The sequence below is a fragment of the Nyctereutes procyonoides genome, unplaced genomic scaffold (assembly GCF_905146905.1).
Source record: "Nyctereutes procyonoides isolate TBG_1078 unplaced genomic scaffold, NYPRO_anot_genome, whole genome shotgun sequence".
Classification (NCBI taxonomy): Eukaryota; Metazoa; Chordata; class Mammalia; order Carnivora; family Canidae; genus Nyctereutes; species Nyctereutes procyonoides.
The window spans coordinates 18610835-18628698 of NW_026575048.1; the positions used below are offsets into that span (position 1 = coordinate 18610835).

The following is a 17864-nucleotide window of genomic DNA, read 5'->3' on the forward strand; positions in this document are numbered from 1 at the left end:
AACATAAATTAATCAAGAAAATGCAAATGAACTTTTGTTTCTCCTGAAAAACCTATTCAAAAAAAGAAAAAAAAAAAGCAACAAAAAAGCGTTGGCTAATTTGTAAAGATGTAACAGAGCTGGAGTGTGTTATGCTAAGTGAAATAACTCAGCCAGAGAAAGACAAATACCATATGATATCATTCATATGTAGAATTTAAGGGGAAAAAAACCAAACAGATGAACATATGGGAAGGGGGGTTAAAAAGGAGAGAGGGAAAGCCATAAGTGACTCTTAATGATAGAGAACAAACTGAGGGTTGATGGAGGGAAGAGGGTGGAAGATGGGCTAGATGGGGGATGGCTATCTTGAGCCTTAAGGAGGGACTTATGATGAGCACTGGATGTTTTATGTAAGTGATGAAGCACTGAATTCTATTCCTGAAACCAATATTGACTGAATGTTAACTAAAATTTAAAAAAGAACAACACTGCCTTGGCTAATACTAAGGGCTAAGAGTTGAGGGGAGTAAGTGCTGACATATGGGAATGCAAATTGGTATAGTTCCTCAGAAAGCAGTTTGAGAACATACAGCAAGAACCCTACCACTGTTCATATCCAATAATCCAATAATTTCATTCTGGGAATCTGTCATAAGAAAATAATGATAGGGCAGCCAGGTGGCTCAGTGGTTTAGCGCAGCCTCCAGCCCAGGGCGTGATCCTGGAGACCTGGGATCGAGTCCCACGTCGGGCTCACTGCATGGAGCCTGCTTCTCCCTCTGCCTTTGTCTCTGCCTCTCTCTCTCTCTCTGATGAATAAATAAATAAATAAAAATCTTAAAAAAAAATGATAAATGGGGGAAATGTGAAGATATTTACTGCAATTATTAGTTATTATAGAAAAAAAACGGGTAGTAACAGGAGTGCCTAACAATGGGGAATACACTGAACTCCAAGTATCATGCTGCTACTTAAATCAAGTATCAAATTCATAATGGTATCTAAATTATATCTCAATAAACCTACTTTTAAAAACATAAGTTTGGCTAAACCATGCAATAACATGGAAACTGGTTATGTTCTTTCAATTAAAAGTTTATGATAGAAATGTGTATCACTATGAAAATAATAACAGCAGCCAATAATTACTGAGTACTTACCAAATTTCAAGCCTGACGCATAGGTCTTTACATGTTATCACTGACATCATCATTGTATTAGGGCCATCCTGGAAGGGTCTGAGGCTCAGGGCCAGTCACCAACTGCGAGGTTGGCCCAAGATAAGTTACAGTCTAAAAAAGGTCTCATCGTAAACAATTTCATAGGTCCCTTGAGAATGTTAGATTTTTGAAACTGAACTTTGACTATTTCAGAAAACGTAATGTGTCCCTGATATGCTGCCCCCTTTCCTCTAGAGCCCAGGGCAGCAGCCCCAGCTAACCCAACCAAAAGACAGGCCTGATTATTATTATTGTTACATTTATAAAGAATTTATGAGATGGCCACACCAAACATACATTATCTCTTCATCTTCCTGACAACTCTAAGAATTATTATGAAATCTCCACTTTTAAAGGAAGGGAAAACCGAGGCTTAGTGAGACTGTTACACTTACAAAGCTAATAAAAAGCTAAGCTGAAACTAAAACTCCACTCAGCAAAAGCCATGTTATTCTTAACTACCATGTGGTATTATAAAACATGCACAACAATGTATATGTTAAAAACAACAAAAAGAGAAAGAGTGGGTAGGAGACATCAAAATGTGGTTTTTATTGGCTGGTGGTCTTCAAATGACATTAACTTTTTCTCCTACTTTTTTCTCCTATTTTACAAAGTTTCTTTAATCAGCATGTATTATTTTACCAATAAATCTAAGTTTAAGTTACATAATGAGAAATAAAGTTAAATTGAAAGAGGAAAAGGGGGACACCTGGGGGGCTCAGCAGTTGAGTATCTGCCTTCAGCTCAGGGTATGATCCCGGGTCTGAGAACTGAGTCCCACATCGGGCTCCCTGCACGGAGCCTGCTTCTCCCTCTGCCTGTGTCTCTCTGCCTCACAGAGACACAGAGAGATCTGTGTCTCTCATGAATAAATAAAATCTAAAAAAAAAAAAAAAAAAGTTAATATAATTCAGAGACCAGCAGGCAGTATCAAAATTTAACTAGTAAATTTAGAGGAAAATGTCTCTTAACAAAATCAGAACAGAAACATAATAAATGCTGGAAAGAAAAGGAACTGAGATCTAATCAAATACCCCAATGGCCAGAGAGGAGTGTGACTAGAACCCCAAGACCCCAAAGACAACAGTTTCACAGTTCTCTCCCCTAATCCCCCTAGGGCACTTCAAAATCCTACCAGAATTACATCAGGACCCTCCAACTGCCCCCCTTAGCCTGGAAAAAAGAGGAAAGTCAGAAGAGAAACTGAGCTAAAAGGAAAAGATTTGGAAGGAAAATTCAAATATTCTGAACACTAGAACAGGTGTACTGGGGTAAAAGGGATTTATTTCCTTAGGCTTTTCCAGAGGCAAGGCTGATAATCCCCAAAGCCATTCTAGGTAACTTGCTGTTCCCAGAATGGGAAATTTCCAAGTCTGTTTTCATTCAATTTGTTTCTAGGTCTCTCCTTTCCCCACTTTCCTCCCTGGCCTTCTAAGTCCAGTTCCAATGTTTATGTCCTTGGTATAAGTTTCTTTATATACTTGGAAGGTGGATTCCCTTTTTGATATCACCATCATCATCATGAGCACCATTAATTCAAATCAACAAATATTTACCAAGTTATGAGTTGTATAAGACCTGAATAAGATGTTAAGAGCAGGGAATATAGAAGAGCAATCCCAGAAGAAATGCCTCAACTGAGTAATGAAGAACTAATCAATTAATAAGTATCATCTAGTAGGCTAGAAAAAGAGATTTTTAGGACTTGGGAACAGAAATAGGCAAAGACACAGAGGAAAAAGATGTTTGAGAATAGAAAATGTCAGAGGACTCTGTAAACAAGGCTAATAACAGCACCCATCCTATAGGAATGTTGTAAAAATTAAATGAGGGAATCAATGTAGTGAATTAAAATAGTGCTGTATATGGGAGGTACTATATAAATGATAGCTACGATCATTGATAAATATCTAAAAACAAAATTAAGAAACAAACGGGAAAAAATTTATCTACATGGTAAAGAGTTACTATTCTTAAACATAAAGAATCCTTAGAAATAACCGAGAGATGAAAATGCCTAAGAAGTGAGAAAGGGCAGAGAGAGATCTCAAAGAAGAAAAATCTTTCAAAGTATAACTTCGATAATGAAGAAAAACAAGGTAGTCTTTAACAAATTAGTAGATTTAAAAAAAAACAACAACAATGTTTCTGAGGATGTGGGAAACAGGACTGGTTTCACTGGCAGCACACTTTGGTACTAACAAGTTTTTCTGGAAGACAACTTGGCAATACATTTATAAAGGGCACAGGAAGTGCCCATACCTTTTGATATATGACTACTACAACTACTTGTTAATTTACTCTAAGGAAATATAGATGTGCACACAGATATGGTTACAAAGATGTTAACTGTACATAGTTTAAAATTTTTTTAAAAACTTACAAAATACTTTAACGCTATAAAACCAATACGAGCCCAAGATGCAGAGTCAGACTAAGTTCATATTCTCTACCACTTATTAGCTATGGGATCTTGGGAAAATTACTAAACCTGTCCTTGTTCAATCTTAACAATAAATAAATAAATAATAGACTAGCTCTTAGGGAGAAGCTGAAGATTAAATGAGTAAAAATATGGGAAGATATACAATAAAATAGAATATTTTTGATAAATGCTAGTAAGCTAAAAAAGCAGATTACATAGCAGAGCGTATAATTCCATTTTTTGCAAAGAAAAATTTCTAGAAGGAGATCTACCAAAATATTAATACTGACTATTTCTCTGGGTAATATGACTATTAGAGACTATTATTTTCTTCTTTCAATCTGCTTGTTGCTTTACAATTTTCCAATTTTCTGGGTGCAAACCCAACAGAAATATCACGATTATAGACATTTATGTTACAATGATGTAAAATACTAAGTTTACTCATAAAACACACACAATAATCTTTTCCCAGATCTTGAATTCCTTAATAGTAACTTCAAGTAAGGCAAATTTACTTCTCCCAATTACCCCCCACCCAACTGCTCACACATTCCCTGTACCCTCATTTCCTACCTTACTTTTCTTCATAGCCCTAGCAAATTCTAACTTCTAGACATTTTATTATCTCTCTTCCTTCTTGACTGTAAGGAGCACAATGGCAGGAATGAGCTCATATGCTCATTGCCTGGACCAGTTCCTGGCATGAAGGAATTCAGTATTTATTAAAAAAAAATTAATTTGGTACCAGATTTATGAGTAACTTCTGTTGGGTTTAATTCTTTAAAGATGAAAAATGGCCATTGATAATAAAGAAAAAGTTAAAGCAGATGACATAAAATGGGGAGGGGGGGAGGCTCCCTCCCTCCCCATTGAAGCCCCTAGAAATACAAATGTGAGGTAAAGTCAATCTAATGAGGAAAGCAGTAACAAAGATGTATTTAAGAAGGAGTTGCAGCAAGTACTTTTTTGAGATGAGGTCACCATCATGCTACAAAGACTATAAAACCTAGATACTGGAGGGACACCTAGGTGGCTCAGCACCTGATCCCAGGGCCTGGGATCAAGTCCTGCTCTAGGCTCCTTGTGGGGAGCCTGCTTCTTCCTCTACCTATGTCTCTGCCTGTGTCTCTCATGAATAAATAAATAAAATCTTAAAAAAACAACAACGAGGTATTGGAGTAATGTTCAAAAAAAGTTTTAGTTTATCTGTATCTAGTCTAAATGGCTCTGAACATCTCAAGCATACAAGTGACTCATCTCTCTGGAACCAGTGGAACACTGGATCCTTGGAGCCCAAAACTTCAAATCAGAATCACAGAATGAGAACCAGACACCAGAAGGAAGGAGAGGTGGACAACGAAAGCCTTCCAATATAGGCTGTCTCTTCAGTAAGACAAAATCAATTTATAAGCTGGAACTTCACTGGAACTCTGGAAGAGGGAAAGCCTAAAATGCTCTTGATGAGGAGAAAGTAAATAGAAATTAAACTATAGCTTCTGTTCTACCATTGTTTCCAGGACTTACCACAAAGTTACAAAGTGCTACACATACATGCATCTTAGTCCACATCATTCTCTGCAAATTTCATTAATCTTGAAGTTCTCACTTATATTCACCAAAATGTATTCCATGCTCACTAAAAAGTAAAATTACCAAATGCTATATATGCTGTGAAATTTATTAACCTGCCCTACTTCTTATATTTAAGCACTCATTCTTAAGTGTGAAAGAGAGGCAGTAGGGTGGTGAAAAGTGTCCAAATACATATACCAATGTGTTAAAGGAAAAAGAATATGATAAAGCGTAGTTATCAGTGCCCTCCTGTCAGAAAAAATAAACCTTCCTGGGGTTTATCTGCATGGACTCTCCAAGTTTGATGCGGCCCACCATTCTTGACCATTCTTTCCCATTGTCAGCCTCATACCAGGCAAGCATTCTTCACACTGAAAAGTACATTATTAAAAAAAAAAAAAAGTACATTATTTAAGCACCTGGATTTGAAAACTTGGAAGTGATAATCTAAAGCAGTAGTTTCTTTTGCAGATATAGATGTTTTCTTCTTTTAGGCTATGTTTCTTCCCTACCCCAAATTAAGGGGACTAAAAAGACAGATTCTTTAGGGCGGATATGGGATTCTGGATCAGTTCTTTTATTTTCCAGACGTCTTATATGGATTGCTTTGATAAGATTAAATAATGAGGCAAAAAAAGTTAATTTTTTCCAGTCATTAGGTAAAAAGACCCTTCCCTCCCCCCCCAAAAAAAGCATTAAACTAGTTTGAAATTTCTCACTGAAGCTATCTGGAATAGTGGTAACATTTATTGGGCACTTATACTAAGCAATAGTCACTGTGCTAAGCACTTTATATCACATACAATAAAACTATGAGATAGATACATTTTATAGATGAGAAACAGAAGCTGAGAATTAAAATCAGTTGCTCAAGGTCATACAGCTTTTTGGTGTTGGGAGTTAGGAGCAGGAGGATTAACTTGAAAGCCAGTATCTTATCTACTATGGTTACAAAGCAAATAAGTGAAATTTTTATTAACCACAACACTTTTTCTAAAGTGAATATGCATTAGTGAAGAAAATAATCTAGGAAACATAAAACACTTACTTAAATGAGACAAGTTAAATGTCTACCACCTGATAATAGATCCCTAAATGTCTCCTATAACCACTGCTGAATAGCTTCACAAGTAACTAAATCACTCAGCATCCTTATATAGCTGTGAAATGATTTTTTAAGTGGATCTCTCAAAAATACTATACATTTGCAAATGAAATATGCTGCCCTCTTAGAGTTGTATAAATACCTTATTTCTTGATGTAGTCACTGCCCTATTTCTGCCGTTTCCTCTCTTCCTCCCCCACTTCCTCTCTGCCTTAAGATCCTTTAAGATCAGTTCAGTTCCTCCTTCTCAAAGAATACCTACAAAAATGCAGTCTACCCAAAAGGACTCTAACACCAGCAGCTGTCTTCTGTCATCAGTTGCTGTGCTCTATAGTTACAGGAGAGTACAAGTAAAATCTAAACTCAAGAAAAAAAGCCAGCATCTCTGATGCACCTTCATCTTCAGATCTATTCACCTACAGAATTAATTCTTTCAGATTTTATTTATTTATTCATGAGACACACAAAGAGAAAGAGGCAGAGACACAGGCAGAGGGAGAAGCAGGCAGAGAGCCCGATGCGGGACTAGATCTTGGGATTCCAGGATCACACCCTGGGGCAAAGGCAGACGCTCAACTGCTGAGCCACCCAGGCGTTCCTACAGAATTAATTCTAAACATTCTTTTTTTCTCTACTTCATACTTGGAATCCTGCCTTTAACAATTAGTGCACCAAAAAAGTCTGCCTTTTCTTAGTCTTTCTTCAAAAGTAGTTATTTCACACATTTTTCCCTAAGTAAGGTATTGAAAAGATCAGAATCCAAAAAGAAGAAAAAAAAGAAGGAAGCAAATGCACCGACAGGAATAAATACACCACATTTTTAGCAATGTAAGTTTTAGTGATATAATTTAGTAATATAATTAGTTTATTCTGAATCATTTCTGGAACCTGTTCATAAAATGCTTTACAAGTAAATATAGTATATAAGAATGCTACTTACCAGTAGGCTAACACGTATTTTCATTCATTGACTTATACGACAAATATTTATTGAATGCCCAAATAACTTTTAAAAAAATTTTTTCTGAATCTAGAGGGGTGATAAACGCACAGGTGCTAAAGTTAGAAGGATCTTGGTTTGAAACCTGGCTCTTGTATTTAGTAGCTCAGAGAGCAGTTAACCTCCAGATAGCATTTCACTCATTAAGTTGATAGGAAAAAAAGAACTACCCTTATGATCTTTGTGAGCTTTCACTGATTATGCAAAACAGCACAAGGCCTAACATGTACTAAGTACTCAAAAAATAACAATGGTAAATATATTTTGCTATTGAACGAAGTAGTTGAAGGAGATGGCCAATAAAATGTTCTTTTTGTCTTACTAGTAAGATGAAAATTTGTGAAACTCTATTAAAGATACATTAAAAATAAAAACCTTAAGGTTATGAGGGAATATTCCACTTTAAAAAAAAAGGAAGTGTTTGCTATGTAGGGTGAAATGACTAAAAAATAAGGAAGAAAAAGAGATGGATTTAAAAAAACCCTAAAGCTCCAGATGTGGTCTTAGGTGCAGAGAGGTTCCTTATATATATATATTTTTTTTTTGCAAAAATCCCATTTTTTAAAAATTTTTATTTATTTATGATAGTCACACAGAGAGAGAGAGAGAGGCAGAGACATAGGCAGAGGGAGAAGCAGGCTCCATGCACCGGGAGCCCGACGTGGGATTCGATCCCGGGTCTCCAGGATCGTGCCCTGGGCCAAAGGCAGGCGCCAAACCGCTGCGCCACCCAGGGATCCCAAAAATCCCATTTTTTATAACTATAATTGCAATCCCAGAATATGCCTAACACATTTCCTCGTATTCAGAAGAGATTGAGGTTTTAGCCTTGAGATCTGAACAACAGTAACTTTCTGCTCAATAATTCAGTATAAGGTCAGGTTTTTTCAGACCATTCTACTTTTCCTTATAAAGGTGAGCGGAGGGAATAAATACACTAGAACTTTAAAAAATACAAGGTGTTTTGCTGCTCATTAATATTGCATTAAAACAGCAGCAATGCACATTTTTCCATGCCCCTGAAAAATACAAAATTGTTTTTAAGTTAAGATTTTAAAAACAACGTCCACCTTCTTCTATACTTTTGAAATGACAAGAGATAAATGTCAGTCACACCTCAATAAAGCTGGGGGTGGGTGGGAGGCAGAAATTACTAGACAAGGTTAGGCACAGCCAAAGAGACCTAAAGGCATGCACATCAGAGTTGCTACTGTCTTTAAAATTTGAGGGACGTTATTAATTGATGTAAAGATTCTACGTGATGTTTCCAGATTGCCTTTAGGTTTCAGCACTAACCATACAGCAAACCAGTACAGGGAAAGAGGCAATTAATTTTCTTAAGAGGCTTAAGAAGCTTAACCTAAATTAAGCTAACACAACACAAAATTCCAAGTCACACCTCGCCCATCTCAGGGGTAATAAGCAAAGTAAACACTAGTGAAAACAAAGTACAGCATTTAAGAAAGCGATCATTTTGGGGTTAACCTTAACTCCTAAACCGGCTAGCTCTATCAGACATACTCCCAATTCATAATTTGAATGCGAGTCTCAAATGCAAGCATACTTGCCACCGGCAATCACTCAACGCCAAAGCACATGATCAATCACCCCAACGCTGCATCTTCTCACAGAATGCAAAGCCAACTGTAGTTTCAGCCTCTGTTCACCCATTCACTGCGCACATGCAGGCATCTTTTACAAAATAATAATAATAATAATAATAATAATAATAATAAGCAATAAACTTTTCTGTGGTCTGGGAGATTACATCTCTCCGGGCTTCCTGTATACCCTGGACGTCAATAACGCTAAAGTCTAATCGTTGACATTTCCCAACTTTGGGTTAAGGCGAGCGGCGGACGCCGAGCATCCGCCCACTGGCTGCTCGTGACTCGGGCTACTTTGACGCACCGGGATGCGGCTCACCTGACATTCCGCACCAGCCATTACCAAGGAAAGCCAACTCTGTGAGGGGAAAAAAGGGGGGGGGACCCGAGGAAGCGTGCGGGGGCCCCCACGGGCCGTCTTCTGGCGACACCCCGAACACAAGGGGCCGCGCCGCCCCCGGCCCTCCGCGCCGCCCGCACCTGCCGGGGAGGCCGGGGGCCTCGAGACCCGGCCCCGGCCCCGGCCGCTCGGCGTCCGCCCGGGGCCCCGCCGCGGGGGCAGGAACCGGGAGCGGAGGTTTCCGCCCGGCGCCGCCGAGCCCGCCGGGGGCTAGCTCCGGCTCCCGAGGGCCGGTCCGCCGCGGCCCGGGCGCGCAGCCGCCTCCCGGCCCGGCCCGCCGAGCCTCCCCGCGGCGAGCGCGGCGGCGGCGGCGGCGGCAGCGGCGGCGCCAGCACCTGCCCCGCGCCCTCCCGCCGCCCGGGCCGGCCGCCTCACCCACCTGGCGCCCCCGCCGCGCCTGCCGCTCGTCACACGCGACCCCGCGCCCCTCGGCACCGGCAGCGCGGCCGCGGGCGGACGCCGGGAGACGCTGCTCGGCCGCCGCCGCCGCCGCCCGGTTCGTCTCCAGGCCGCCGACAGCGAACCTGTTGCGCAGCCTGTCACGGCCGCTCGGGCTCCGCGGCGCCGCCTCAGCCCCACAACAACATGGCGGCCGCGGCCTCCGCAGGAAGCCGGGGGGCGGGGAGCGAGGCGACGGGCCGGGCAGCTGACGGCCCGCCCGCTGGCGGCCAGCACCCCTCGGGAGCCCGCAGTCGGCGGGGGCGCGGCTCCTCCCCCCCCAGAGTCCCGGGGCGCCGGACCCCGCGGGCCTGGTGCCAGGGCCCCGCCGTCCCCTCGGGGACGCCCCGAAGCCCCGGGCCCGGCTGCCCTTCCCGGAGCGGCGACGGCCCACCTGGCTCCTCCTCCGCGAGGTGACATGCTGAGGTTGGGCGGTGCGCTTCCTGCCGCTGCGGAACCCCGAGGTTTCCGTGGAAGGCCTGGCCGCATGGGACGCTGCCTGTTGCACCCCACGTGGGCCTCTCCCCGAAGCCGACTCTGAGGTTAACCCGCTGATGTGAGAGCTGGAATTCTCCTGCACGGGGATCTGAGGCCGGAGCGGGAGGTCGTCCCGGCCCTTGCTTCTGGGTCTGGTAGAGCCCCGGGACTGGCCGCACCCAAGGCCATCCATCCAGCATGCCTCCCCCTCCTCAGTGCCGCATGAAGAAGGCCAACATGATGGGGACCTCCACACCCGCCTCCACTTGGGAGAGCAGCTACCCCCTAGACTGTCATGAGCGTTAAAACGTTCGTCCGGCCCCAAACCCCACCACCTGGTCTGCAGAAGCTGAGCATTTCTTCCCCACGCTATGGCCGCCTTGAGATCAGAGTATCTCTTTCTTCTCAACACTTCCAGCCCCTCATCTCCTCACAAAACACCAGACTATACCTTGCCCTTGACACGGCACTCCTCCTAGAGAAAGGCTTTGCGTTAGCTGGGGTTGGAGGCGGAGGCATGGTTCCTGTGGGTATAACAATGGGGTTAAAGAGACCCAGTATTTCTGTTGGCTATCAGAGGCAGAGGGGGGGCTCACCCCATGCACAAAATTCATATCCCCGTGACTGAACGTTGGTAAAGGAGAAATCTGTGCAGGTCAAGTGGTCCCACGGCTTCATTACTTACCTGTGAGGGCAGGCGAAGGTAGCAAGGCTAGCTCTAGAGGGATAGCTCCAAGGCTTAGGCCTATCTGAACTGGCCAACCAACTTGTGAGGAATTTAGCAAACGTCTGTGGTGATAAACAGGCTTTTCCCGCTCTCACACTCAGTGTTTTTCCTAACTCTTCGATTAGGACCTGACCAAGACCTGACAGACAGGTCCTGCACTTTGGTGACACAGCGATGCCTGACTCCTTTGTGTTAGTCTAGGAAGTCCCTTACCTACTGGGGACCAGTTTATCTGACCCTTATCTCCTGGAGAGCAATCAATCTGCAAACAAATCACCCAAGCTAGGAACAACACTCTTGACCACATGGTCTCATTCCCATGGCGGACGTCACTAATTAATTGTGGTAATTGCTTTCTGAGCCCATATTCAAGAGTCTCAGCCTCTGAATCTTTCTTAGCATAATGCTCCAGAGACTTGGTCAAGGGGCAAAACCTGTTTTTTTTTTTTATTCCTGATAGGCAAATAGCTGGTCTCCATTTCCCTCCCACCATTTGGTCAATGTCATTTGTGTCTCTGGGTTCTGGACCTGGTGAAATTCACTCTCAGTCCCTTTTCTTTTCAAGGGAGGTGCCAAATCCTCGGCAGAACAAAAATTAAGTTTGTTTAAAAGCTTATTTATAAATAAAAGAAAAAACTTTTTGAACATCTCCCTAAATGAGCCAAAAATTTAGCAATTCTCGTGGAAATTGGTGTCCTGTATACAACTGGGAGCCTATAGGATCTCAACTGCTGACACATTATCTCAGAGTTCCAAAAGGTACTTTGAGGCCAGTTTGTCATTCAGTATGGAATGTCATAGATCATTCAGTATCTATGATTTATATAGGTGATCGTACGTCTTTGATATCCTTTTCTATTCACAGAGCATGCCTTGGAACTATATATGTAAATTTTCTCCTTGGTATTTCCCAAATCCCACCACCTCTTGTTTATCTCCAAGACCAACTGGTGATCAGATACTTGAAGGAACTAAGTACTACCTAAGACATAGAGACATACCTGTCAAGTCTAAAGTAGATTAGGAGTTATTGTAGGGTGAGAAGGCAGAGAGGTCAGGGAGGGGACTAGGCATATTACATTTTTCTTCCCCGAATTCTTCCACAATTTAGAATAGTTTCTTAGGCCTATTCCTAACAACCTAGCTTTTACTGGGGGAGCATTTAATCTCAGTCTGTTTTCCTTACCTACACTGATTCTCCTCGTCCCAAGCGTATATATGTTTTGTTACATCAATTTATCTTTCTGTTAGTTTTCAAGGATTCAATCCTTAACCCCATTCCTACTCAGTCTGCCCTCAAAACAAACTCACAGTTGTGGGAAGAGAAGTAATTCCAGACTCTAAGCATCCCAACAGGTAAATATATTATCTATTCTACAGAGAAGAAAGGCTATAAAAAAATGGAGCTCATATGTAATGCCTCTACTAGTAATATATTTCCAAGACAAATGATAAACATAATTTAAAACTTCCTTTATTGTTTCTTGTCATGCAGGTCTGTTGGCTACAAGTCCTTTTAGTTTTATCTGAAAATGTTATTTTCAGACTTGAATTATATATCCCCGAATATAGAATTCTGGATTGAGAGGGTTTTTTTCTTTTGGCATTTTATTTTTTTTAAAGGTTTTATTTATTTATTCATGAGAGATGCAGAGAGAGAGGCAGAGACACAGGCAGAGGGAGAAGCAGGCTCCTCGCAGGGAGACTTGGTTCCAGATCCTGGGATCATACCTTGAGCCGAAGGCAGATGCTCAACCGATGAGCCACCCAGGCATCCCTTCTTTGGGCATTTTAAAGATGTTTTCCCATTCTCTTCTGGCCTTTATGATTTTCACTGAAAGTCAGCTCTTGATAAAATCATTTTGTCCTCCATGTAATGTGCCATTTTCTCTTGCTGCTTTCAAAATTTGCTTTTTATCTTTTGCTTTCAATAATTTGACTTCAATGTGCACCACTGTGTACTTTTAAAAAAGATTTTATCTATTTATTTATTCATGAGAGATACAGAGAGAGAGAGAGAGAGGCAGAGACACAGGCAGAAGGAAAAGCAGGCTCCATGCAGGGAGCCCGAAGTAGGACTCGATCCCGGGACTCCAGGATCATGCCCTGGGCTGAAGGCAGTGCTAAACCACTGAGCCACCCAGGCTGCCTCCATTGTGTACTTTTTTTGTGTTTATTCTGTGTGTCATTTTTTTTACAATCTTGTATCTGCAAATTTCTGTCTTTCATCAAGAAAAATCTTAGGCAGTATTTCTTCAAATACTTTTCTCTACCCCATTCTCTTTCTTATCTCCTTCTGGCATTCCAGTTGCACATATAGTTGATTGTTCAGTATCATCTGGGGTTCATATAGTTGTAGCAGTGTTGAACCACCATTAAACACCAGAAAAACCTGGCTCTATTCTTCTGATCCACAGGGCATCTGAAGATAGGAGTATTGAGCAGTGGGAATCTGAAGCTGTGCTCCTTTTATCTTCTATCTTTGGTAGGAGTTAATATGCCTCTATTGTTAGCAACTGTGCTTTTTAGCCAGGGATCTCTTTTATTCTGTGGGAAGAAAACCTCATAATATCTCTATATAACTCCTAAACACACACACACACACAATGTCAGAATTATTCTATTCCTTCTGAGAAATAGATGGAAAGTGAGGTTTGTCTCTTTTTTTAGTTTCTTTTTTCTTTCAAAACTCACACAAAAGAATAGATGTGCTGAGAGTCATTCTTTGCTCATAAAGAACTAAAGTCAAAGTCCATCTGGGAAACCAAGCTGAGACTGCCCTAGTATTTGACCATAAGAGCAGATGAAAAGCAGGTCAGTGGTAGGAGAAGTCAGGGTCCAGGAAAACACTTAGGGCTCCATCTGGTATATATTTGCTGATTCATTAATTTGAGATTTGTTTTCATTCAGCAAATAGTTATTAAGAACCTATTATGTTCTAGCTACTGAAAATAAGGAGTTAGCAAGGAACTAGCACTAGGGGAAGCAGCTGAGACCCAGTTAGGAGGCATGGTTAATGGGCTTCATTAGTTCCTTTGCCCTGTTATCAGCTTGGTAACCTCATGCATCCTATTCTGGAGCCCTGGTACAGATGAGAAACAGAAAAAAAAATGGAAATAACAGTTATTTAAGGAGACAGAGGAGAGAAGAGTAATTCCCGAGCACACAGAAGGAGTGTTCTCATTGGGCCATTTGTGTCATGCAAAATGAGTCTCTGGCTTAAGGCCTGTTAAATAGATGAGAAGGTATCAGGCGTCTTAGAGGGGAAGTTAGCACAGACTTGGCTCTGGTCCAGCACGGCAGGGTGGAGCCAAAGGCCAGACCGGGGCACGGCCCTAGAGTTCTGGACAGGACGTGCCCATTCATGACCGAAGAACTATGGGCTTCCAGTCTGGCAGGTGCAGCTCAGCAAAAGGGAATCCAGCCTGTGTTCAGGAGTCAGACATGCTTCCTGTCTGGCATATTTGCCCAGCTGTCTGTTCAGTTCATTGCTGCTGTCTCCAGCACAAATTTGGAGCGATTCCAGTTCCCTTTTTGTAATAACTAATATTTACGTGGCACCTTGCACTTGACAGAGTAGTCTTGTTATTTCATTTATAAACCTCACACCAATCCTGGGAAGCAGGGTAAAGATCTATTTGTGATCATCGAACCTTGTTTAGTATGAAAGGAAAGAGGTAAAATCAGGCCTCAGTCTTGTGCGGGTAGTTTTCTCATGTCTGGTTGTTGTAATTTTCTTTTCCCCTTTTAAATAGAGAAACACAGGCTATGCTATTCTGGGTTCAGATAGCAACAATGTTAGTTTAAAATACACAATGGATCAGGTCATTTTGTACTGCTTGGCCCAGTCTAGCTGGACAAACATTTTTATATCTAGAATGACCATTTTCTTTTTCCTAAGATAATATTTTAAGCCAATGAAGTATAAGAAATATAACTAGCCCCCTCCCTACCCCTGTCCCCCACCTCCAACTCTCAGGAGAGAGAGATGGAATTGTATTTACTGTGATGCTAGAGCATTATAGGAAGGTAGACCTCAGGTAAATGGGAGGCTACATTTTGCCTGTTTAGATGATATGCTTAAAACTTGCCATATCTTGACTTCCCTCAAGAACAAGATGAACATCTAAAAATTAGAGCAATGAAATCACTGCTTAAGATGGGGTCAGCAACCTCAGGTTGGTTGCCATTCTCATTCACCCCAGGGAAGAATGACCAGACCAGGAGAATTCTCTGCCTTGAGACTCAGAAGGAGATGAGGTTTAGGTGCTTGGTGCTATTGCCATTTCTTTTTTCTTTCTTTCTTTTTTCTTTTTTGTGTTACATAGATAAAAAAAATAGGTCTTTTTCTTTTTTCAAGTACCAGTAGCTTAAAAGTGTTTAATTCAGTAGAATCACATAGAAGGTCAAGAAAGAACAAAAATAGTGTTCTTTTAGAAATTAATTGAATTTTAAAAGCCATTCCTCAAAGGTGGATGTTTTTGTCTTTTTAGATGAATGAATAAGTTTGAGTGTCAAAAAAAGAACAGCATTTGAACAAAGCTATTCAACCATAAATGCTGAGAATTTTTAACAATCACTACCACCATTGCATGCTGAGTGTGCCAGGCACATATACCTATACGTATAGTCTCTAATGAAAGATAAAGTGATAGCAGGTATTATAAACCTCACTTCACTGGTGAAGAAACTATAGTTTAGAGAAATTGGATCATTTTTCCATAATCATATTTAGGAAGTGGGAGAAGTAGAATTTGAATCCTTATTTTTATGACTATTAAGACCATGCTCTTTTTACTCTACAATACTTCTCATTATATTACAGAATCAGAAATTTCTCTTTGTATTAAATATGCATGAGTAAGAACTTCCAAAATAATTTATCTTGGAAGAACAGTTCCCCAAAATACGAAGATGCAAATAGTAGGTCAGGTTCCACTCTGTAGTCAGATGCACCATGTGATGCTCCTGGAGCTTGTGATTCTTCCCACTGCCGTCAAGACTTTATGTCACAGTGCCCTCCTGTTCTCTGTATTGTTCATGGATTTCCAGGGTGTGACTTATATGATCTTATTCCTTATTTTCCTTTAAGACTCTGTCATGTAAATAACATAACTCTTTAAAGATAATCCACCCAATCCCTTGAAGAGGCATAGCAGCAGTAGCCTTGAAGATGTATAGTCAGTCTGGCCAGTGTGAGCCATAATAACTAATTAAATGAACATCTTGCCATTCATGACCACCCACATTGACCCAAAGTAATTTAGAAAGGTCAGATTATTCAAAATACTTAGAAAAGCTTCATTACATTCCAAATAGGCAATTGAAGGAAAATAAAATCTTAATGTATATGTCTGATTTTCAATTCTGTGAAATGATTTTATCTGACTACAGAACATTTTTTTCGTCTTTATTGAATTTGCAGATGGTAAAGTACACACATCATAAGTTTGCCAGCTCTTAGATATTATGAAAGTGAAATACAGTATGTATGTATCTGTGTCTGGCTGCTTTTGCCCAATGTTGTAGACAGTCCATTTTGAAGCAACAGATTTTTCAACCCCATTTTGAAATTCTTCCTACAATTTTTTAAAAAAGATTTTATTTATTTATTGAGAGAGAGAGCACAAGCATGGGGAGAGGTGGAGGGAGAGGGAGAAGCAGACTCTCTGCTGAGCAGGGAGCCAGACATGGGGCTGGATCCCAGGACCCCGGGATTACGACCTGAGCCAAAGGCAGACACTCAGTCAACTGAGCTACTCAGGCGCCCCTCTTCCTACAATTTACTCATTTGTAGGATGAGAAATTTGAAAAGATTTCATCTTTAAGAGGTTGCCTATTATCTTATTTTCATCAAGAATTAATGAAAAATCTTTGTGTAAATGTTATACATCCATATAACTGTCCATCTCATTTTGTTCTAAAAAATAATTTTTAGTTCTTTCTGTTATAAAACTAAGAATTTAAAATTCTCTGTTCTGGAAAATACCAGCATTGCTTTGGTATATAAGAAAGTTGTTGACCAACCTCCCCATATCCAGCAATGCTTTTATTTTCTAAAATTAACTTTTCTCTTCAAAAAAAAAGGGCTGTTTTATTCCTTTTTCTTTTCCAAACAACATTATTTCAATAACTTTAAATATTAAATTCAGAATTACAAAAAAATACAAAAAAATTCAGAATTACACATAGATCTTAAATAATGCAGCTGCATCATAACAACAAATCAAACCTCTTCATTTTCCTCTTAGGATTTGTGCATTTAGATGTATATTCATTATTTGACTGTATTCATTGTGTAATATAATTTTCAGCTTTTTCTCACTTAACGTGAAGTTATAAATACTTTTCCAAAATAGCATGTTTTCTATATTTTCCATATTTATTTTTTAAAACTGCATGCTATTTATTGAATGAAGGATCATAATTAACTATTTCCCTGTTATTGGCTGATTTTAATTTTTCATTATTATAAAGTACATTTCCTTTCTAAACACCAAAACATATATAAAAAACATTTCACAATAAATGTTTTCATAGATACCATTTTCTTTCTTTTTGCTTTCATCCTTATAATTAATTCTCAGAACTGTAATTACTGCATAAAAATAATTTTGATAATTTCTATAAAAATATATGAATTTACTCTGTCATGGCAGCATGGGGGTATACCAGTTCCACTACATCCTCCTCAAAATATTTCATCTACAGGGGCACCTGGGTGGGTCAGTGGTTGGGCATCTGCCTTTGGCTCAGGTCATGATCCCGGGATTTAGTCCTGTATCAGGCTCCTCACAGGGAGCCTGCTTCTTGTCTCTGCCTCCCTTTCTGTGTCTTTCATAAATAAATAAATAAATAAAATCTTAAAAAAATATATTTCATCTACATTTAAAAATTTTAATACC

General features: G+C 40.5%; 2 protein-coding genes across 9 annotated transcripts in view; both read right to left on the reverse strand.

The window, feature by feature from the left end:
* The window catches only part of ITSN2 (intersectin 2), a 128006-nt gene extending 117737 nt beyond the window's left edge, over positions 1-10269 (reverse strand). For 3 of the 8 annotated variants that reach the window (XM_055327237.1, XM_055327234.1, XM_055327231.1), the window contains exon 1: positions 9237-9390. The gene's annotated coding sequence lies outside the window, so the exon portion shown is untranslated. Of the gene's footprint in view, positions 1-9236; positions 9391-9696; positions 10129-10149 lie in introns of those variants that run through there. The other 5 variants (XM_055327238.1, XM_055327232.1, XM_055327235.1 and 2 more) reach the window with 3 other exon arrangements.
* Positions 8704-10425, reverse strand: LOC129510850 (collagen alpha-2(I) chain-like). The gene is made up of 2 exons (XM_055327139.1): positions 9237-10425; positions 8704-8744 (listed from the first exon to the last, which is right to left on the reverse strand). The coding sequence occupies exons 1-2, from the start codon at positions 10423-10425 to the stop codon at positions 8704-8706; spliced, it is 1230 nt and encodes a 409-aa protein (XP_055183114.1).
* Between the last annotated feature and the right edge of the window lie 7439 nt (positions 10426-17864).

Bases quoted from the DNA above. Each gene is read 5' to 3' on its own strand.
- LOC129510850 (XM_055327139.1), bottom strand. From the start codon at position 10,425: ATGGATGGCCTTGGGTGCGGCCAGTCCCGGGGCTCTACCAGACCCAGA. The intron at 8,745-9,236 runs GTGAGCCGCATC...TGTTTTCACTAG, and splicing joins TGGCTGGTGCGGAATGTCAG to TGTTTACTTTGCTTATTACC.